A 24,610-nucleotide genomic window follows, 5' to 3' on the forward strand; every position below is an offset into this window, starting at 1 on the left:
TGTTTCCTCCACCATGCTTCACTGTTTTTATAGTGTACCGTGGATCGTATGCTGCATTTTAGAGTCTTCTCACATATTCTCGACGACCCTTGGACCCAAAAAGGACGACTTTGCTTTCATCGCTCCACAGAACATTCCTCCATTTCTCTTTTACCCAATTTGTATGCGCTTTAACAAACTACATTCTCTATGCCACATGCCTTTTCGTCAAGAATGGTACCTTGAGTGGACTTGGGGCTCGTAACTTCGCTTATAAAAGACGTATAGTGGTAGCGATAACAGATAGTTGAAGTCCATTTCTTATTTTCCTTGAGCCTATGGAAGGGTTCTGTTTTTTTCTGTCAATTCTTTCAGTAGCCATCCTTTTTGCCTCGCGTTTTCGGTTTATTTTGCCATTTTAAGACGTTATTGACCATTTTTGCTGAGCAGCCTAGGATGTCTTGAATATTTTGGTAGGTTTTTCGATCCAAACTGAGTTTTCAAATTTCTTCGGTGCAGTGTCTTGAACGTTCCATTGTTAATTTCTGAGCTAATATTTATTAATTTTGTATATGCTAGTACGAGTATGTTACAAATACTTAACACTTTATAAAGTAAAATATTCACTTAACGAAAAATAAAAAAATTTTACTTTTAAAACTGATATTTTTATGAACACTCTATATCCAGAGAGTTTGAAATAATGGGTGTTCACCGGGAAAAGTAGGGTATAACGTCAAGCTAAAAGTCTATAATATGAAAACGAAAGACCTTTGTTTTTATATTTTTTTTTGTAAGAATTTCCGTTATTTAAATAATTAACAATCTAATAAAATACGACCAGCACTGCTATTTTTATGAACACAACTGTGTATAGGGTCTTCCAATAAACGACCGTGTTATCTCTCGAAGAGTTGATTACATCGAGATCTCATGATCATAAAAATGACTGGGAGCTGCAACCGGACCCTCGGCAGCTAAATATTTGACTGGGATCGGTTATCATTATTAAAAGCCTCGTCCTTTGCAATGAAATAAACATCAATTTATTCCTCTAAAAAATACTCGTTTTTAACCTCTTATTGGAAAACCATATACTTTTAAGCTTTATAATTTAATTTTTTCGCAAGAAACTCGTGAAATTAATGTACCTACTCTGCAACTTGTAACTTTGCTTTTTGGATAACGCTATGTTGTCATTCTGCAATATTTTGTATGTAGTTACTTAACAAACAATGTCGTAATAGAATAGAAATTTGTCACAATGTCGTTATTATTAATAGGTACATTAAAGCGCCAGTTATAGCTATAATTGGTTTTCATCATTGAAAACAAACATTGGAAGTTTCTTGACAGGTCGTTTATAGCTATCATTAAAGTTTCTGTCATTGAAAAAAATTCCCTGATTGACATCCACTGAAAAACTTTTACTGACAGAAATCTGTCATTGGAATTGTGTGAAATTGGAACGCAAATCAAATCAGTTGAACGATTCGTTTCATTTTAAAATTATTAACTGTTCAGGAAAATGAATTTCCGTCCGGAAAATAGAAAAATAAATGCGTAATTACAATTTTTTTTCTCAAAAAAAAATTCTTTGTGTAATTTCCGATCGATCATGAAATAAGCTTTGTTGTGGGTCGCGTTGGGTTTTCTTAAAGAATTGAAAATTGAAGAAAAAGAGACGAGAAGTCGAGAAAGGGGGGACTGACCGTTGAAAGCTTTAGTAGAAGGAAAGTAGACAAGTAGAGGTTTACCATATGAAAAGAAAGAAGGTTCCATAGAAGAGTTAATAAAGACAGCCAACGATGTCCATTGCTAGGGCACTGGCATGCTAGCTGCACTCGGCTCAGCTCGTTGGAAAAGGGGGGTGTTCTTGCCCCCGCAGGAGGACCTCACCTATTTAAAAAAAAACTGTATCATGCCAGAAAAGAATACGAACACGTCACACTTTCAATCCACCACTTCGGTTCGTTGTCGCTGGTGTTGCAATTGTTGGCCTTTGTCCCTCCCAACATGGAATCCGTTGTCATCTACCGTGTATGGATTCCCCTATTTAATATGATCCCGTCCTATCCCATACTCACCCCATAACCAGTACCTTAGTCCGTTTTACCGCACCCCTGTTGAAAAGCTCAAAGTTCCATCGGGCTCATTTTGAAACCCAAGAAAAGATCCGTATTCATCGAAATCGACGTGAAATTCACAAAAGTTTTGTTAGATCAAGAAAACAAAAATTGAAATTTTGCGATAAATAAAAAATATTTAGTAATTCAACAATGTTAATGAACAAAAAATGAAAAAAACAAACAGTTACTTAAAATTAATAATTTAACTGTCAACCTGTGATATTGGAGACAATTATACCCCGGCATCTATCCTGCTCGCAAAAAAAATCACACACTTTTATTCGCCCTTAAAAGCCCTTGTATATAGGTTTGGCTTTGCTTTCCCGTAATAAAAATTCAACTACCGGGAGAACCTTTCTTATCCCGAACCCCTTTCCCTGCCTACAGAGAGCTCTATGTAAGTCTGAAGGGATCGGCAAAATCTTGCCCGGATCCGAGTAGTTCCCGCAAGCCCAGACCCACACAAAAAGACCGGCGGTTTGTGCCTTTTTTTTAACAACGCGAACTGACTCAAAAGTCACTTGAATTGATTTCGATCTTAAATTATTTAAACAGTTACAAAGGATATAAAACAAATAGAATGGTTCACGCCAAAATTTTATAATTTTTTTTTTTTTTTGAAATTTAAGTACGTAGGTAAGTATGTATCTAATTTCGTTTTTGAAACTCTCCACAAAAACTACTTTTTCGGCTGGCAGCGCACTCCTTCTATCCGGTTCGCTTTGGCAACAGCGTAGTTAGACAGCGTAGTGTTACTTGTTTGGTCAGGGTATGGCTCAGACCTAAATTCTTGTTAAGACGTCCTGCCTTGGTCTTGCCAGAACGTAAGTCGACTCGTACCACAAAGACAAAGGCCACGTGTGCTTATCCGGGTTCGATATAGATTCGATAATGGGCCGCCTCACTATAAATTTGCACTTTGTCTAAAACAATTTTAAATGAAGATTAAATCTCACCTCAATGCTTATTCACAACTCAACTACGTTTTCAGTCTATAATTTATAAGTGCACAAGGTCACGCCACTGGATATATTGTGGCACCTGACTGGCTCGACTTTGTTTGATAAAAAGATCGACGGAATTCCCTGAGAAAAATCTTAACCATAAGGATTTATATCGAGTGACGTACATCTCTACCTGTCCCTTTCTTTTGGTATTCGCAAAAATTAAGACCATCTTTTTTGTCTATTGGGAAACCCCTTAGTTATGTACCAAAATTCAAATTATTTTTCGCGCCTTTGAAATCTTACTATTTACGTACCCAATACTAATATCTATGCTCACACCGACTACGCAAACGCAATTCACTCTCAATAACAACACAAAACACTAACCCAGATAGCTACTAACAATGACTCGTCTAAAATATATATAGCCCTCCCGTTCTTCAACCATTGGGCTTTCCACTCCGTCTTCTGCCTCCAATATTATATTTCTAAGAACTGTCAGACGCCAAAACCAATTTTTACTTTCGTGTGGAGTTTTTTTCTTCTTCAACAAAAGTTCCCAAAAATTAATAAACCTAACAAGGAACCATACCACGCTCCAAAAAAAAAACCATATAAATAACATAAAAAAAGCAAACGCCGTAACAATAAGCAACACGGAATGGAAAACACGACGGCAAAAAAACAAAACAAACAATTCGCATCTTGGGATTTTACCAAGATTGAGTCCGTTCGTCAGCAGTGTATCAGGAATTACAGGTGAGTATTTTCATCATAGCTAGTGCTTCTCTATTTCCAGTTTATGGGTGTCTCTCAATTGGAACCCAATTAAAATGGCCTCCCACAGATCCTGCACCTCAACACCCCAATGGATGCCCCTACCAGCCAAGGATCGGTGCGGTGCCCAGCTAACTAGACCATATTGTTATGGGAATCAGGAGCTTCCCTGCATAATGTTTACAGTGAAGCTCATGATTCTCCGTTTATACCCTTCCTTGAGCTCCACTAACCAAATTTCCCTCCGGCTAGACGTTTACTCTTGTGTTTTTTTTATTTTTCGAGTATTTGTTATTTACACTATTATTTCGCTTCAGCGCATCCGTAACAATCAGTATATAATTTTCATTACTAATCAAAGGGAATCACCGTCAAATATCGATTCAAATTTTGTCCGGATTGATTTCAATGGTAGCTATAACTGGCCCCTAATCAACATTTTTTCTAAAGGTCAACAAACGAAACAATTAAAAAGTTAGTTTTCTTTCCTGTTCAGGTGATAACTTTGTTACCTCTTGATATGATACACCGAGATTAACTTAACCTCACACTGTAAAGCTTGTAGAACTACGCTTGAAAACTTCCAACCTTGTTCAAAGAAAAATAATTAATTTCCTCTCTAAGACCAAGTAAATAAAAAATAGTTTATTTTTTGTTATTGATTTGTTTTATTACTCGGAACAGTTTATCAATTGAATTTTTATGATGATACAAGTTCGATAAAAAAGAATTATTATTTTGTTTATATTGTGTTTTTTTTTTTGTCTGGATGATTAATTAATTATACAATAATATACTCAAGTACAGAAACTATATCGTATTTAAAAATAATTAACAATGAATATATAATTGTATAAGCTTTTATATTTGAAATAAAGTAATTATAAAATAAAGGTTAAAATATATAATAATTATAAAATAATACAGACTGTTCGTCACCAAGGTACTTTTTATTTACCATCAAAATAATGACGACTTATCGAATATTTGTTTCATGATAAGTTTTTCACATCTCACTAAACACAAACTGTTCGGTTATGTGTAGTAAAGAAGTGTTGAGTTATCCTTGGTGAAAAACACCCTTTATGTAAGTTGTTGTATTATATAAGAAGCTTTACAAAATAAAAAAATAAATTTTAATGCGAAAGATGATACATTTAAAGAAATCGAAAATACTTTAATGCTTTACTTTAAAAAAGATAAACTAACGATAATTTGTTATTTGAAAAAAAAAAAATCAAGATAAAGAAATTTATAAGACAATAAAATAAAATACATTTCACTAAGACAAACTTTAATCGGATTTGATTTAATACACTGAAAAAAAAATAAGCGCAAATAAGAAAACTACTTGAGATTTGGAAATAAATTTGAATTAAACGGATTATGCGCAAAAATTTGACTAAAACTAATTTATTTGTATGTATATATTTTTTTTTTGGATTTTTTAATATTTTTAAATTTTTTTTTACGTTTTTTTTATTTTCCTTATTTATTTTAAATACGATATAGCACTCCTCGTGAAGCTAACATTCTTAAATTTTGTTTTAGAAATTTTCCTTTCAGATATTTGATAAAAGATGGTGATTTAATTTCTGAAGTTAAATTTGTGATATCCGTTTTTAAATCTTGAACACTTTAAGATGACATTTGTAAAGGAGTTTTTGTTGTTGTTTCAAGACCCAAGACATCTCTGATATTGATTATGATGATTTTAAATTTGTATTGCTGATGAAAATACTTGTGACGATTGTTGTTCTAATGTTTATTTATTCCTCGATGTTGTAGATGAGGAAACAATTGTTGTTTTCAACCTTCTCTGCTGGTGGAGCGAGTGGAGATTTACGCGACAACGGTTGGAAACCAAGAATCAAGAAAGTTTGTACCAAACGTGCACGGTCTGGACGGTCCTTACGCATGCAGAGAACTACAGCGTCAGCGTCCAATTTTTCGTCAGCAAATTCCAACAATGAAATGAAGGATTGCTTTGATGCTTCTGGAGGAAGAACCTCTGGCATCACGACGTACAAAATGTTGTTCAACGGGTTGAGGACCTGAAATGATAAAAAAAGAGGAAAATAAGTTAACTCCATAAAATAACCCTAATATCATTTGGAAAAGTTTGTATGTTTCTAAGAATTTTCTCAGTCGGATTGACGAAGCAGGAAAATGAAATATAAACACACAGTTCACGATTCATTCTCAACTAGCAATCCAATTGACTTTGTGTTTCTTTTTTTCCTTTTTGAATTATGCGATATTGAATTCCTGAGAAATCGAATCTCAGAGTTTTGATAGGTTAGGTTAAAGTGGCTGTCCGAGATGGAAACGGACACTCTTAGAACAGTTCAATGGCCCATTTTGATACCACATGAATCTTAAGACTTCCTCCTAAGCTCAATGGAACCAATTTGAGTCCCTTACGAAACGTAATTATGATTATGCTGATATGATTAAGATCGTTTAGATCGTTAAAGAAGAATTCTCCTAGGTAATTCTTGCGTTTTCGAGTTAGAGCAGAGCGTATACAGAGAAGATGAAGAATTGTTTCCTCTTCTTCCTTGTCCATACAGCTACTGCAAAAGTCATTTGAGAATACGCCTATTTCCTATTAGACAGTGTCCGGTTATGAAACCTATTATCGAGCTTATATTGCGATATGCTTATAGATAGCAAGCACCTTGATCGCTTTAAATCTAGTGTTGGCCAGATTTTTTTTGTGACCTGACACGACGTGGTGGTGTTATTCCACCTGGTGCCTGCCCTCATCACAGCGTCCTGCATTAGCAACAGTTTACAAGTAGCGATTGGTATGCCAGTATGTGCCAAACGTGGAAGGCTGGGCTGCCTTACAGTTCCCTGGAATGTCTCTATGGCCCGGCACCCAGCAAAGGTGAATATTAAACTTTTGTGCCATCTCCATTAGAGAATACCGATAGTTAAGGACTGTTTTAGAGTTTGTAGACACAGAGTCCAGGGATATGATAGCATCCTGACTATTTGAGAAAATACGGATATCAGATATTGGTATCACGTTTTCTTTAAGCCAGGACAAGACTACTTTCATCGCCAAGAGTTCCGCCTGGAACACGCTACAATGATTGGGAAGGCGGAATGAGAGACTTTATTTCAGTCGTTCAGAGTACACACCTCCACCAACCCCTTCTTTTGTTTTTGAACCATCTGTATAAAAATGGATTGACCGATCTTCCAGGAATGTTCTATACTCCCAGAAAGATTTGGTAGGCATAGGAATCTAGAAATTGTCGTTTTGATAACAAAAATGAAAAATTTGTGTTAGAAATTTTGTTTATTCTTTTCTGAGATCTGGTCAATCTAAAAGTCTTATAATGTACATACGTTTAGTTTTATGAAGTATAAAATTATTGAACCCTATGCTCATATAAAATGTTTACATTCATTTCTTGTTCCTATGTTATTTCTGAAAATGAAAATATTGTTGCTTAATTTAATTGTAAACGTTTAAAAGTAAACATTTCTCTCTCGTATATGCCCTGCGAAAAAATATTTAATCTAGCATATTTAATCTTGCATATGTATATATAAAAAGTTAATCGATACACGAAGAACTACGTAGCCAAATTATTTATTCAAACAAAAATAGCGGCACGTGTTGATAAAATATGTATAAAACAGGCTCCATCAATGAAAAGAATACGCGATATCGAAACATAATTATTAATTCATACAAAACGAATAAGTTAGGGTGATTAAAAACAACTGAATATTGCCAGACTTTTTCGTGGCAAAAGAAAAGCTAAATAGTATTCTTTTGACGATGCGATGCATTTGTACATTTATTGTTTACATTATTTCTGTTTGAATTGCAATAAAAATGTTTTGCTTTCCATGGCAATATAATTAAATTGTTACTGTCTTTCATTTCTTAATAAGCACAATTTAAAACAAAGCCTCAACAAATTGAAGGTTATTTGTTTTTTTTTTGTCTTAGTATCAAGTCAAAAGTTTGTTAGCGTCAGCAAATAAGAAATAGAGAGAGAATAATGAAATAATCAATTTTCGTTTTGTTTATCTTTTGAAAATTACGTAATTGTAAAGTCTACCTTTTTTTTTTTGTTTGTTTTCCTTTAATAGGCTTCATATGATTAATTTTTATGAATGATAATTCAATTTCAATTTATGTATCGTTGCTATGTAATTTAAATTCAAAGGAATGTTGGAAATTCTTTGTACATTAAGATGACTACACTAAAAGATATCAGTTTTTGTAATTTTAAGTTTTGAGACTAAAATCCAATGGGCTCATTTTCTATTTAACGAGAATAATGATAAAGCTATTACATGGTTGTTTTTAAAAAATTTCATACAATTTCAATTTAGTAAGCATGCATTGATACTTTTGAGTTTAAATGTTCCTTTTCCAGCAAAACCAACACGTCGTTAAAAAAGGTTTATTGTATAAACGGGCAAACTTTCGATAGGATTTTTAATCTGCGATTAATTTAGAAAACAAGTCTAATATTTATTTAAATGGTTGCATTCACTAATGTAGTCACTACGTAGTTTAAAAATGTCGGCTACAAATTTAGTAAAAACTGGGGTGCCAGCAAGTAACTTGATACAATCGAGGATTGTCGATCGTCGATTAAGTTAGGTTGGAGTGGCTGTCCAGATGTCATTGACACACGTAGACCTCAAGGGTCCATTGTGATACCACTAATGAGGTTACTTATGGGAGAGTAATGAATTTAAACAAACCATTTTGTACTTTTAATAAAGTTAGAGAGACGTTTTGTGTCAATCGTTGCCAGTTCACTGGTGTTATCGAAGAAAGGATTACCGAGAAAGTAATTCCTTCTAATGGAGAGTGCTGGACATGTACATAGGAGGTGTTGGACTGTTTCCTCTTCCTTCTCGTTCATGCAGCTTCTACAGAAGTCATTTGTGTAGACCCCTAACCTCAGAGCAGGTCTTCCTATGAGGCAGTGTCCCGTTATTACAATTGGAGAGGAAACAGCCCAACACCTTCTATGTACGATCGTCGATTAACTCGGAATAAATTATATTTGATAGCATGTAATTTGAGACGAGTTCCATTATGACTTTTACTTAAAAAAAAACATTGTGAACTATAAAATGAAATGTCAAATGAGTTTACTTTATAATTATTTCATTCTACTTTAATTTTTAGGTCTTTTCCGAAATGTTTTTCTTTGATTCATAGAGTGAAAGTGAAGGAGAGGAAGTGTCGAGTGCTTAAATCAAAAGAAGATATTTGAGAGATAATAGCAACCCATTCGAATCGAGTGAAAATGAGTAAATATTCATAACAATTTTTTTTTAGCTTTGTGAAGCAGTTTAGAGTCAACAAGGAATGTTTTCACAGCTCGTTAGATCTTCCAGAAGACAGAAAAAGAACATCAGTTCCACCAGTTTGGCACAGACAACAATTTCAAAGTTCTTTCGCCTAACGTTGAGTCTCCTGGAAAGTAAGTTTTGTCCGCAATGGATTCAATTTGGAGACAACAAAGAGTACTAAAACTACCGGGAATAGTGGGCTGCGTTGATGGTACTCATATTCCTATTTTAAGACAATACGAAAACGAACACATCTATTGCAACCGATGTGCATATTGCTATTTTTCCTCCCTTGGGGAGTTTTAAGAATTCTCCTCGCTAAATCAACGTGAGAACTCATAAAATTGGTCAAAATATCAGTCTGTTTTTTATATATTGACATATTAAACATAAAAACACTGCCATCGATAACTAATTTCTGTCGAGTGAAAACTTTTGTTTCAAATGTCAATATGAAGTTTGTGTGCTACCAAATATGGCGAAACAATCGAGGACACACGATTGAACCTAAATGTGTGCTGCCAATGCTCGATTGCATCGACTAATTTCGGTTGTATCAAGTTACGTGTTGGCACCCCTGATTTTGACGTTTTACAATCAGCTGCTCGGTAAAGACTCAGGAAATAAAAACGAAATAAATTGTTAAGTATTTGAATACAAATATAATTGACTAATATTATATCATATAACATATTTTATTTCTTGAATTTAAAAACAACAAATATTATTTAATGTTATCAAATCAAAAATCTGTCAATAATATGACAGTTCCGCATTGACTAGCTTTGTAGTGTAGTTTAGCATTCACAAAGCTAGTTGAATTTTGACGTAGTCACTCACGCTAATTTTGAGGTTCGTTTTCGATCAAAAGTTATTCGAATTCGAGAAGATTTTATTTTGGGATTCGATCGATTTGAAAGTTTGCTGATTCAATCGAAAGTTAATTTTTTTAGTTAACTTTGACTTTCGAATGATTTGAATCAAATGTCATTTTTGTATCGTTCAGATATTTTCTGGTGAATAGCTAAAGAAACTTGTAAGTTTTAACAATATGTATACGATACGACTTTTTTTTTGTTATTTTATAAAGGGCACAGTCATATTTTAATGGGAGCAATAGGGAGCAAAAAGAATTCCTAATAAGATTGATAGAGGAGAATCCGGAGTTAGCAAAGGGTCTTTATGCACTTAGATACCGATGATTGGGACAACTTAAGTGTCGCATCTTTTCCGACTCCGCATTGGTAGCCTCCTTCGGCAAAAAAGCATAAGGTTGTAGCTAGAATTAAAATGGGTTTTATGGCCCCCTGTATCTCGATGGAAAGCTCATTCAAGTCATATTTAAATGCCCCTTTATTGAGGCGAAAGTTTCTTTTCTTTTTCCAATAGAAAAATTTCACATCAATTATATTTTAAATCGTCAAACCCAATCGGATTTGATGTGATAATTATTCTTCTAAAAACATGTTCTCCTTCTTCGCCATTTGAATTAAGAAACAAAACAAATGCCATTGTTTATGTACTTTGTCAGAAATAAGAAAAACTACAACGATTTGAAGTTTATAAACATTGATTGTTTTCATTTCAAGTGAAAGTGTGACCATGTGTATCGAATATACATAACATTTTAAACTATATAAACACAACATGGAAATTTAAACCAAAATGATAACGTTAGTTGAAAAATGTTTGATTTCATGTCTTGAATGTTTTTCTTTATCACTTTATTAACTTCACTTAATTTTCCAATTCAGAAACTGTTAATCTGTGACAAACTCTGAATTAAAAAAAAGAAAAGATTCTTCGAAAAATAAAAATTTAGTGTGGTAACACGAAATCAAATTAGAACAGCTGATCTCCAAAATAAGGTTCATTTTCTGCAATGCATATTTTTCATCGAATCTCAAAATAAACAAAATTCATTCGAACGAAAAGATCTAGTCACTCGAATCAACGTTTCGTTCGAATATCAAAAAAGCATGACTAGCTTTATGAATGCGCCCAATGCAAAACACTTCCTTACAAAACAGTTTGAAGTAATTCTAGGACTACTCAACAAAGGATTAAGTATCATTGAGATTGCGAAATTAACTAAAGTTCTGCAAGAATGTTTTCTTATTCCATCTATTATGCCATCCAAAAATCTGCATGAAGATTTTGACAAAAAGAAGTCAGCTCTAGAACATTTTTGTTACCTGCAGGTTTACTATGGATTGTTTCCTATTAAAATTCGAGCTTAGATAGCGTGCTAGTAACGGCCCTAAGAAAACTACCATGCTAAAGAAGCTATGATTTCAAAGGAACAAAATATATGTTTTGGAGTTATTCTCTCAATGACTGGACCTGGGAATATAATTATCAAAACTTAAATTTTGATCCCAATATCTGGAATATAACTGTATGCAGGTACTACGTGTTTATTTTGTATCTAATATTCGACAATGTCCCGCTTACCACATTTAAAAAAAAAAATGTTATTATTGATTGATAATGATTAAAAGGATTATAAAACTCATGTGGGTAAAAAAGAAAGAAATGTTGGCTTTAGAAAATGCTGATTTATACGTCTTATAACAAGTTGTCATGGCTTCAAACAAAAAATATGAAATCGATAAAGAAAAAACAACAAGCCTAAAATAACTATGTACAAAGAAACCCTTACGTAATTTTCGAAATTGTATGATATTCCTTTTCTTTGTACTTTTTTGAACGATGCCTTCACATAGTTCATACTTTTTGTGTTTTGTTTCTGGTTCATACATTAAAACAGTTCTATATACTAAGCGACATAAAAAAGCAATTTGTCGTTTAAGACAATGCAAACAGGTTCTACTTTTTGTAAGAAAACAAAAATTCGTGTTTTCTTTTCATGTACACATGTACTTATGTATCTACCATGTCGTCTGAAGAATATACGTAGAAACTTTTGTATAAATGTTTTCAAGCCCTTTGCAACCCTTTTTATTATTATTTCTTCTCGAAAGAATGACATTTTTTGTCATTTGCGAAAAAAAAAAATTCTTACCGTATCCCATTTGGTGTATTTTCTTTCAGTAATGTGCAACTTGATGGTAATGCGCATTGGTCGTTGATGTTGAAGAATTTTCTTGACGACCTCTTGGCAATCGTCATCGGAGCAAGTTGAAATAACATCGTCAGGTGTCGAATCAGCATACTCAATATCAGAAAACTCCGAAGATGTTATGGAGATGTTGCTTCCAACGGAGCTTACGGATGCTTTACGGTTAAAATCTATAGAAAAAAAAAAAAAAAACAGATTACATTTTTAGAATTTAAATTTAAGCTTTCTTTATTTTGTTTTATAAAACTTTACCTTCTAAGAATGACGCCCTATCGTGATCTGTTCTGTGGTGGGTAGGGACATCAGGACCACCACAGAGGCCCTACGCCGAGAGAGATACAGTATGACTCATTTGACATGGTCGTGGCGTTGGAAGAGGTAGACATGGTGCGTGATTTACCACCGCAGCTGGCGCTTGAACTTGGAAACTCTCTTCTACTACTACTACTACTAAACATTGGGTCGCTAAAATAAAATAAAGAACAAAAAAATATAAATTTGTTGATCTGATAAATAATAATAATAAATAGAAATAAAATAAAAAATAAAGTAATATTTATTGGTGGTAGTCGACGATGTATTAAAGTTATTATTATTAATTTTATTAAATTGCAAATAAATAACAAACTTAATAATTACTTAAACTAGAAATTAGCTTCCAGGGCTATCTACTAGGGAAGTTAAGTTTTTAATTGTAAAAGATAAGAGATATATACATAAGTAGTTATTATTGTTATTATTATTATTTTTTTTAATAGTTTTCAATTTTTAAATTCGTCATTATATTGTATACCAAATTTATGTTTTCAAAATTGATATTTTTCAAAAGATGGTGCAAGTTTTGCTTTGATAGTTTTGTGCAGGTTGAAGAGACTTCTGTACAGGAAAGAAGGTGTTTCAATGTACGAGTGGAGTTATCCTCACAGAAATGGCAGAGTGGAGGTGCTTCTTTATTGAACAGGTGTTCGTGTATAATGTATGAGTGGCCCAGTCTGAGCCTGATGTATAGCTTTAGTTTTTTTTTTAAAGATATGTTGCTCTGTCACTGTTTGGATTAAGATTTTTGTATGAGTGGTTTTAGTTTGTCCAAGATTCTTTTCTTTTGAACTTCCAGTTTTGTAGAAGTAAATTGGTAGTATCTTTTTTATTGTGTTGAAAAAAGGCTTCTAATTGTTCTTTTTTCGCTGATTTGGTTTCTGCGTCAGCTGCTTCGTTGCCATTTATGATTTTTAAAGTTTCGGGATTTAGGATGAGATGGTGTCTTATTGTTTCTACTATTTCAATCGAGTTTAAAGGTTTTCTATAGCCTTTATAGTTGAAAAGCTAATCTGAAAATATGATCGTTTTTCTTTTCTGGGAGTGTGTTATCGCTTGGTAAATAGCAAACGCTTCGGCAGTAAAATCGGATAAGTGAGAGGATAGTAGCCCTTTGGAGACAGCCCTTTGCCAACAACAGTAAAGTTCGGTGTACGTGTCCCCTTTGGATGCGTCAAGAGATTTGTAGTTTTCTGCGATGTCTTGAAAAAGTTTTTTTTTTGTACATATCATCAGAGGTTGAATATTTTTTGGATAGTTGCAAAGTTCGGCGTATATAGTGTTACTTAGAAAATTCCAAGGTGGTTGGCTATTTTTATGAAGTTTTGAATAGAGATCGGAATATCAAAGTTCCTTGGGAACGTGAGTGCCCTACATAAAGTTGATTGGATTCTTTGATGTCTCTTTCGATTCAAAATTTGTTTCACTTCTGGATGGATGGATGTTCTGTATGAAGAGTTTATTTTTGTAATTATTTTGGCCGTGTAAAAGTCTATTCTGTCCGTTATGAGGAAGCCCAACTTCAGTTAATATGTTAATCATGGGTGTTGAGTGTATGGATCATGCAGCTTCTAGTGGCGGAGTGGTAAGGTGCTGTGATAAGATTCAGAGATGATTTGGAGCATTTTCCGTAGATTGGTAAACAATAATTAAATTTATTTTTTATCTGGGTATCCAAATACAATAATTAAAAAAACCCGACATTCAAAACAAAAAAGTAGCTACTCATCAAGTCATTCCACATTTGTGCTGTTCCAAGGGCAAACATTTTTGCATCAAAGTTCAATAGGTTGTTTTTTGTATGTATGTGTCTCCAAGAAGCTTTCCTTCCATTTTTAGAAATAGTTTTTCAAGGCAGCTAATTCGACAACAGAATCATTATTTGGGTTCTTTTTCAATATTTATTAAGATCTTATGGAAAAAAAAACTTTAAATCGAATGAAATGACTGTCATTCCAAAAGGTTATTCGAAAGCAAGTTGAATTCAATGAATCAAAGCTCTTTCAAGGGTTCACTGAACTTTGCTGATATTTTTATTTATTACCATATATAAGCCCCTGGGTTAAAAAATATTGCGCATTGGGTTTTAAGTATAACGAATTGGCCTTCCTCTCTCTTAAGTTTTATAATTCATCATCAACCTGTTTATTTTCTTCAATTTTATCATTGGCAAAATAAATAAACAAAATTTCATGGAAAATAAAGTTATCTGCTTTTTTGACATTGGGGGTTTAACAACGATATGGCTTTGGCTCAGGCACAACAAATAATAAATTTAATACAACGTTATTTATCAAAACAGAAGTTCAGTAAGTGAAAGTGCATAAATGGGGTTTGGTCATAAAAAATAGGATCATTGAGTAAGAAACTTATCAAAACACACTTTTGTTTTGGTACAATTTTGCCTTCAGTCGTTTTTCAAATCGAAGAAAGAGCATACATATGAATGAACATAAATCTTGTATGTGTATAAAATGAATAAAAATTAATTTATTCATTGTGACGTTATTTAAATTGGCTTGATCGACACCACAACGCATACGTTGTGTGAGGAACTTTTTATACAAAGTTCAAAACAATATGAAAACCACTTAAAGATAAACAAATTGTTATTGGCATCGAATTTAATATAAAATCAAACAGCTAACATCCAAACAAACCATTGAGAGAATTTCAAACACCCATTCTTATAGGTGGAGGAATTTGTATTATGACAGCTTTGATATTGTCAGAAATTGAATCAAATGGTGAAATTAAAAGCAGATAGGAATATATTTGTGTATATAAAATATAATAAAACAAATATTAACACAGAAAACGTGCCTTCAACTATGTTTACGAAAATTTCCACAATCTGAATTATTCTATTTTGAATTTCTAAATGTCCTAAATTTTCTTATCAAAATATTATCTTTAATTAATATCATTTCAGATATTTGATCAGTGGTTTTTCCATCATTGAAAATGATTAAAAAAATAATATGTTTAGCAGGAAATGGCAGATATATATTTTGGTTAATTTTTTACACAAGCAACGTGGATGTTTCACCGGAAATATAATGAATATTTTTGAGTTTTAGTTTATTTTTTTAAACGAGCTATGCAGAGCTAGAATAGAAAAATTTGAGCATCATCTTCTTCATCATTTCAAATCAAAGAGAATGTCTTTTCCAAACTCATGCAAGTCCTTATACAAACGAGTTATTAAAGGGCAAGCTTCAAAGATAATTTTTTGTTTCAATAAATGTTGTCGTGGTTTTAAAAAGATTGGTTATTGTGCCATAAACAATATTTTATCTTTATTTAAAACCTTGTTTTGTAGTGCGCAGTATAAAACGTGTTTTATGGTGTCTTATGTGTACGTCAAAGTCTCCGTCTATCTGAATGAATTTTGACTTTATGTACGTATTTTATAAGTTTTAATTAATTTATTTAGTTTTGTTTACCTTATCATCAAACTTGTACATGTCAAATGTGTGAAATTGCCAAAAATAAAATTTGGGATACTGTTTTTGAAAAAGATGTGAATGAAGAGTCCAATTTTTGTTTTTCTTCTTAATTCTGGCCACGATTGATATGTACATTGTACATATGTAAATACATTTAATCTTTCATTATATTAAATGGCTATGCTTAAGCATTCGAATAAATTACAAAACAAAAACATTTTCATTAAGTTTCAAGATTCTATTTTAAAATTTGTTTACACAAATTGCACGTATTACTGTACAATGTACATGTGCCGGATTTTACACATTTTATTTTTGTTAAGATCAAAAGAATAGTTTTATAATTGATACACAATTACTTAATTTGGTACAATAAAATATCTGTTTAATTTTAAGTAAACATATTTACATAGCGAATTAAGTGCACAACGAAAAGTAGTATAACAACTCTTAAATTTAATAATATAAATAAAAGATATAATAATTTAATAAACGTTTTCGAGTTTTGATTATTAGGAATAGGATTATTGTTGTCTATTATTTGACTATTGAAAATTTCATGTTGTGTTGACATTGGTCTGTCGGACAACATAAAATCATTCATTTGCAGTAACCTGTATTCTTTGAACGTACATTTTGACCAAGGCAACTAGTTAGTTTTTTAATTGTCATACATTTCAAATTCAGAACTTTCTTTCACTAACTTTTACCTTCAGTTCTTCGTACAGAAACTACCATAAACATTATTGGCTACATAACACTCTACAGGCAAGCTACAAGTTCAGCTCGATCTGTATTTTGCATTGTAAAAAAATATTACTTATTTCTTTTCCAATTTGACAAGGAACCCGTTTTTAAATTTAAATTAAATTGGGTGGCGCAACAGTTCGTTTGAGAACTAGGGCCTAGTGACTGACAACTCTCAACCATTCCTGTGTGCGAGTGCTGTTGTCAAAAAATGGAAAGGACCTACAATTTATATGCCGAATCCGAACGGATAATTTGAGAAAGCACTTTTTCATGACAAGAATTACTCTTGGAGAATTTGTCAATTCGTCGCAAGAGGCAGTACCCGTGAAAAAAACTTTAGGTGGCATAGGCAGGGATCGAACCCAAGCCCTCTCGCATGCCACGGGTACTATCGGAACCCGTTTTTACAAAACATTAAATTGAATCGTGCAGAAAAGAAACCAAGAATCATAGAGTGATAAAGTTCAGCTTTCAATTTAATGAAAAAAATTGATCAACTGTCATTTTGATAGACTTGACGTTAGGGAGATTTTTCTTGACTAACTTTCCAGTCAGCTTTACAATAAAGTTGCTTTAATTTTAGAGGGACATTTTTTTAAAACTTTCTTTCCAGAAGCGGCCCTCTTTATTAAACAACCCCCCCCCCCCCCCTTTCGAACGACTTAACGCATTTCAATTACCATTCAAAGCCACTATTAGCCGCGTTTTATTTATTATCACCATGATCTGATCCGGATCTTGGATTTACATGCATTACAACAACAACACAAGATCCTGCTTTGTGTTTGGATCTCAATTTGAGATCCAAAAATTTAATTCTTTTTTTCACAACAAGGAGCGCTCTATCATTGTGATTTCACATGTAAATGTTGGTATCATTGCAAACAAATTAAATGAAACCTGTATTGCCATATAAACATTTTAATTTGACTGAAATAATTTTTTTTTTAAATAAAAAGCGAGAAGCTTTATATTTATTTATTTGGTATATAATCCATGAAATAATTAGATATTTTAACAAAACTAATTAATTGGTGAAATTCAAATAATTAAGTCCAAAAAAATGTATATTTGACATAATTTATGTGTATTATTTCCCCCAAAAAAAATCATTGAGCAAAATGTTCTATGGGCAACCCTGCTTTAAATGTCAAAAAACATAAATAAAATAGAGAAAGCTGCAGCAGAAACAAATGTTGAAAATACTTTTACATGGGAATTTTTTGAAATCATTCTTTTAATTGAAAATGGTTGTAAGAAGCACTTAGGTGACATAAATTAGAACTCAGAACCGTCTGAACCATCTCAATGAAGAGAGTAGTTTTTGTATGTAACACTTCCAAGAATTTCGAGAGAAAATCATACAAAATTCTTAAAAGTGTTACATACAACCCACCGTCATTTCAAAACAACTCTCTTCTTTGGGATGGTTCAAACGGTTCGGAGTTTTAATTTATGTCTGCTAACTGATTCCGTAAACTCTATTAAATTCAAAAAATTATTTCAAAAAATTTCCATCAAAAAATTGTTTTAACTTTTTTTTTGAGAATCAAAAAATGTTGAAAATACTTTTACATGGGAATTTTTTGAAATCATTCTTTAAATTGAAAATGATTGTAAGAAACACTTAGGTGACATAAATTAGAACTCAGAACCGTCTAAACCATCTCAATAAAGAGAGTAGTTTTGAAATGACGGTGGGTTGTATGTAACACTTTTAAGAATTTTGTATGATTTTCTCTCGAAATTCTTGGAAGTGTTACATACAAACCACTGTCATTTCAAAACTATTCTCTTCATTGAGATGGTTCAGACGGTTCTGAGTTCTAATTTATGTCACCTAAGTGCTTCTTACAACCATTTTCAATTAAAAGAATGATTTCAAAAAATTCCCATGTAAAAGTATTTTCAACATTTTTTGATTTGCACATTTTCAGAAGTTGTGGAGCTGGAACTTGAATCATCATCGATAAGATTCAATAAAGATAAAATTGAATTGTTTGATTCTTTGCTTTCATCACTTTCAAATAAAAACTGCAAATTATAAAAGTTTTTAATAGAGAAAAGAAATAAAAATTAAAATGAATACTTCGATTAACCACAGCAGCTTCCATTTTGGGTTTTGAAAGAACGAATTTGACACTGCTACCAAATTTTAAATAATAAAAAATATGATGATCCAATGCTGTTTTATTATCATGATCTGATCCGGATCAGATCACGGTGATAATAAAACGCGGCTATTGACGCTGTGACAGGTGTGAAAAATGGGACTGATTGAATAGACTTTGCATGCCGCAGCATTCATGTCGAATCAAATTTTAATATTTCAGTGTTTTACATTCTAAGATTCAAGTCCAGTCGATAGGAGCTTCCATGATAATTCTATCACGTTGAGTTGAATTTTGTCTTTTTAGGAATATAGAACCTAGCAAATAAACTAGCCTTTCGGATTCGGCATATAAACTGTAGGTCCCCTCCATCCCTGCAAAAATTACTCTTACACATGAATGGTTGAGAGTTGTAAGTGACTAGGTCCTAGTTCTATTGCGCCCCACTAATTTATTTATTTTTAGATAAAAAAAACATTCCATTGCTTTTATTTTAGTTAACGCTTTTCTGTTAAATCCAATCTTGAATCATATTTATGGAGGCTATTTAATAAATATGTTATAGATACTATCGCAAAAGTGTTTTCATTGAATATTATTTAAAAAAAAAACTTCCAAATATTATTACAATTAAAAAGCATAATACTCTAACTAAAGAATCGTTGCTAACAAAAATTCGTTGATTCAATAACAACAAAAAAAGATAATAGAAATCAACTTTAAGTTGTTAAAACCAATACCTTTGGAGCTACAATCATATATTTCTTGAGAAAGAAATTGAGAATAACAAGATACATTCATGCATACTCTGATTATACATATACCAAATTCTCTCATAATATACATACATACATTTATACAATATGAAAATTGTGTTGTGATCTGGAGTACGTGATAAACAGCACGAAAATATTTATACTTGAATGAAGAAAAAATGTATGCTTTTGGAATTGGGTTACTACAATGAAGACTGTGAATTATTTATTGTGTCGTATTAGATAGTATATCTACAGCCTTTATACATACGTATTACGTAGGTAGTACCTTAAATGTAACAAAGCTGATTATTTAGCTTTTTATGTTTTCAATTCTTTTGCATTTTCATTGTATTCATTCAATTATGAAAGAATTTGTCTGTCTGCAATATTTTTTGAATGTTTCTCGATTCTAGGCCTTTCAAATTCAATAAATTGTATCTCGTTTAGAAAGCTTTGATTTTTGTTTCTTGGAATTTTGGGACAGTCCTTAACATGACTTTTTTAAGAACTAAAAAAGGTGACTGGAAGCAAGTGTTTTTATTTTATTAAAGAAGGAATACTATAATAAGTAACAATATTTTTGATCATCTTTGGAACTTGAAAACACAATTTTCGTCATATGAACAAAACAACAGGTTTAGAGGACATAAGGGACTTGAAAGTTAAACAAGTTTCTAGTATCTGATTGGCAAGCTGCCAAAAAATTACCTTTCAATTAAGGCAACTTCAATGGAAAGTTGACTGGAAAGTTAGTCAAGAAAAATCTCCCTAACTATCAAGTCAAGTCTAATTCTATCAACATGACAGTTGATCATGTTTTTTATTAAACTGAAAGCTGAACTTTATTACTCTATGATTTATTTATTTTTTGCACAACTTTATTTAATGTTTTCTGTAAAAAGGTTTCTTGTCAATTTGGAAAAGAAATAACTAATATTTGTTTACAATACAAAATACAAATCGTGGTGGACTTGTAGCTTGCCTGAGGAGTGTCTTGAAGCCAGTTATTTTGTTGATACTTTCTGTACTATAAACTTAAAGTAGAGATTTGCGAAGTAAAGTTCTGATTTTGAAATTCATGACGCTTGAAAAACTAACAAGTTGCCTCGGTCAAAATTTACGTTCAAAGAATGAAGTTGACTGCAAATGAAGTCCCTTATGTTGGCTGAACTTGCCCAGTGTTTTGAGTTTTCATCCAAACAAAAAAAATGTGTCCCAACAACTTTAGCTCGTGAAAAATTTCGTTCGTCGAATTTGCTGAATTTTTTTTAGTTACGATAGTTTTACGAGATAGTTTTTATATGACGAGACTTATGATAAGTCGGTTTATGTTTTCTACACGAATTTAGAGTAGCTGAATATTATAATTTTTACAAAAAGAGAAATTTGTACAAAAGCATTTATTTTGAATTATTTTGGATATAAGCAAAAATTCTTCATCAGGGTTATTTTAAAAGGGCATAGCTCTCCCTTGTTTTTCTACGATGTTCCTGATATAGGAATCAGAAAAATTGAATTTTCAAAATATTTTTTGTTAAAAATTTCGATCTTTTGAAGTTGATGCTTCTTTATATTATATACAGTGAGTGTCATTAATATTCGGTTTTTATCATGCAATTTCTTTTTTCATATTTTCCACTTATAAACATTATTATAAATCTTAGTATTTGTTTATTTTATTTATGAATGAATATATTCTTTACAATTGATCAAAAATTATCTGCCATTTACCATCCTCCGCTAAGATTATTAGATGTAAACGCATAAAGGCTGAATGTAAACGCTCCATTAATATTCGGTTTTTGCTTCCTCTGCTTGTTTTGACATTTCTTAAGACTAACAGTTTGTTTTTTTTTAATGTAAAATTAAATCAAACTAGTCTGTAGGTTTTCTGCGTTACATTTGTAAAGTAATTAGAAGTCAAACATTATAGAATTATTCAATAAATAAAATATGGGTCGTAAAGGACAAAATTCGAGTCTTGAAACAAGAAAACTTGTGATTATTCAACACGAAAAAAGTGAAACTTACAAGAAAATTGCAGAGTTATTAAATATGAAGCCAAACACTGTCGGGGATATAGTCCGGAGATACAAATATGAAGGAAGAATCGAGCCAAAGAAGCAGTTGGGCCAACCAAAATAACTTACGGTGAAAGAAGAACGGCTTATAGTACGAAAGATCAAAGCTAATCCTCGTTTAAGTGCCCCAAAAATAGTTGAAGAAGTCAGAATTGAATGCAAAAAGCAAATATCTGCATCAACCATTCATCGGACCATCAAAGCATATGGCTACAATGGTCGTGTTGCCCGAAAGAAGCTCTTCATAAATATGCGCAACAGGAAAATTCGAGTCAACTTCGCGAAGGAGCATAAAAACAAGGATGCAAGTTGGTGGAACGACGTTATTTTTGCCGACGAGAGTAAGTTTAATCTCTTTGGTTCAGACGGAAGGGTTATGGTTTGGCGGAAACCTAACGAAGAGCTAAAGCGCAAAAATTTAAAACCAACTGTCAAACATGGCGGCGGGCACGTCATGGTTTGGGGTTGCATATCTGCAAAAGGCATGGGGAATCTTTTTTTCATCGACGGCATTATGAATAAAGAACAATATTTGAGAATTTTGAGAGAAAATTTGAGACAAAGTGCTGAGAGAATGGGTGTTTTGCGCAGTTTCAAGTTTTACTAGGACAACGATCCGAAACATAAGGCTCATGTTGTTAGAGAGTGGCTACTCTATAACTGTCCAAAAGTTATCCAAACGCCTGGGCAATCCCCAGACTTAAACCCCTTTGAAAATTTGTGGGATGAATTGGATCGAAGAGTTCGTGAAAACCCCGTTACTTAAATAAGTGGACTTTAAATTCGACTCCAAGAAGAATGGAACAAGATTAGTGTTGAATATCTTTCCAAAATTATAAAAAACATGCCTCAAAGACTTCAAGGAGTCATGTCCAATCAAGGTTATCCGACAAAATATTAAACCATTTCTTAAAAAATGAATTTCTTAACGATGCATTTGTGTTTTTAGAAAAAACCGAATATTAATGAACTATGTTTTTTTTAAAGTTTTGTTCCTAAGAAATAATACATTTTTTTTCACAAGCAAGAAATAGTTGTATATATTTTATTTTTAAACACCAAGTCGAAGTAAAAAAAAATAACAAAAACCGAATAGAGTGTTATTAAAAAATGATTGACAACAGCTGATGTTTTGTGTTGTAAAATTTGTATTCTCATTATTTGGAGATACAGAATGAATAGGTATTCAAATTCAGCATTGCATTACTATTTACAATAACATTTGTATGATTTTAATTTTTATTTAGAATATTAGATTGGTCATCTTCATCTGACATAGAAGAACAACATTATACTTATTCGACGTTCAAGAGTATTTCGCATTCACAAGAATCAATTTTTAGACTATGATGATTCCCACTTTCCAAAGCGATTCTTTTCATTTATTTCAACATTTAGTCCCTGGCCATATTATTAGACGCACTTTAGATTGTATCCAAAATCTTAATTTTCAGCTATTTTAATGAGGAATATAAACAACTTCCTAGAAATAAAGCAACAGATTTAAAGAATTTTTTTCAGTTAATAATTTTCAGTTTTTTTGTTGTTATTTTTGTATTTTTTTTTTCAATATTTTGTTGAACCTCCTTTTGCTTTAAGCCTAAATTCTGCGAGGCATATTGTCAATGCAGGATTTGACTGTTTCCTGCATAAGTGAGTTGTGATTCCACACGCAAATTACTCTTTAAATGAGTGACCATCTTTAGCTACTTCCCTTTTCATCAGCTCCCACACATTTTTAATTGGGTTCAAATCAGAGCTTTGTCCCGACCAGTCCAACAGAGGTATGTTTTCTTCCCACAAATAAGTTTTAAGGGACCGGACTGTGTGGCATAAAAATGTAACCTTACATCCATTCTTGAACGTTACAAATATTGCGTATAATCTAATAATTATAAAAATACTGCAGTGCGCCTAATAATATGGCCAGGGACTGTATAATGCTTTCTTATTTTTTCTCTTACAATTCGCTTAATAGAAAGAAAAAACGGGTTTTATTTTTACAGGGTTGTGAAGAGAACAATTTAAACAAAAATATCCCTAAAATTTCCCATTTTAAGCTTGGTGAAATTGAAAAAATTTAAAGGCCTGATAAAATTTAACAAAAGCTTTAGGATAAAAGTGCTTTTAGTGTTTGTTTATAAAATCGGACATCAGTGATAAAAAATAAAGGGTCAGATGCGATCTGCACTGATTAAAGCCCATTGTTGAGGTGAGAACTTGCAATTTATCATAAGTCTCCAGTAAAAATAAAAATTTCACGATGAAATAAGCTGATTATCAATATTTGATATAACGTAACATTCTTGTAATTTTGTAAGTACTTTTTTGTTTTGTAAAAATGATTAGTAATTTTGTATTTAAAATATAGCTTGCAAAGTTATAACCGTAGTAAACAATTATTATCAATTATCCTGAGGCCTTTTAGCTTGACATTGACTTGGACTTAAAGTAAAATCAAAATTTAAAAATTAGCTAGGCACGAGTCGTTTAAGGTTTATGGAAGCTTTTATTATTTCACAATCAAAATTTGGATTACCAAAAACAAATTGACTTGTTTTTCAATTTTAAGAACTGTATATCATATTTTTCGTTTTCGGGAATTAAATTCTTAAAACATATAATGTTTAATTTTTCCAATTAGACAAATCGGACCGATAAAACTTCAACGCTTCTTACGACTTGAGGTGAGGTAGTGGTAAAATCATATCACCTACTTCAACTTTACACTTTTATGGTCAAAAGTATTCTTGTTTCAAATTTGTATTCAAATTGAAACTAAAAAAAAGATGAAATACCAAAATATTTGTTTGTAGGAGTGAGCTTAGAGTATTTTAAGTTTATCTTTTAAACAAAATAGTCCAAAATGTTTCTAAGATTCCTCTTATTTTG

General features: G+C 32.1%; 1 protein-coding gene across 1 annotated transcript in view; it reads right to left on the reverse strand.

The window, feature by feature from the left end:
- Window positions 1-5,492: 5,492 nt before the first annotated feature.
- The window catches only part of LOC129952714 (ornithine decarboxylase antizyme), a 41,271-nt gene continuing 22,153 nt past the window's right edge, over window positions 5,493-24,610 (reverse strand). Inside the window, 4 exon segments of the mRNA XM_056065504.1 lie at window positions 5,493-5,886; window positions 12,198-12,424; window positions 12,507-12,558; window positions 12,560-12,719. Coding sequence (XP_055921479.1) covers window positions 5,602-5,886; window positions 12,198-12,424; window positions 12,507-12,558; window positions 12,560-12,719 — 724 coding nt within the window. The 3' untranslated portion in view covers window positions 5,493-5,601.

Source organism: Eupeodes corollae, chromosome 3 (assembly GCF_945859685.1).
Source record: "Eupeodes corollae chromosome 3, idEupCoro1.1, whole genome shotgun sequence".
Taxonomy (NCBI): domain Eukaryota; kingdom Metazoa; phylum Arthropoda; class Insecta; order Diptera; family Syrphidae; genus Eupeodes; species Eupeodes corollae.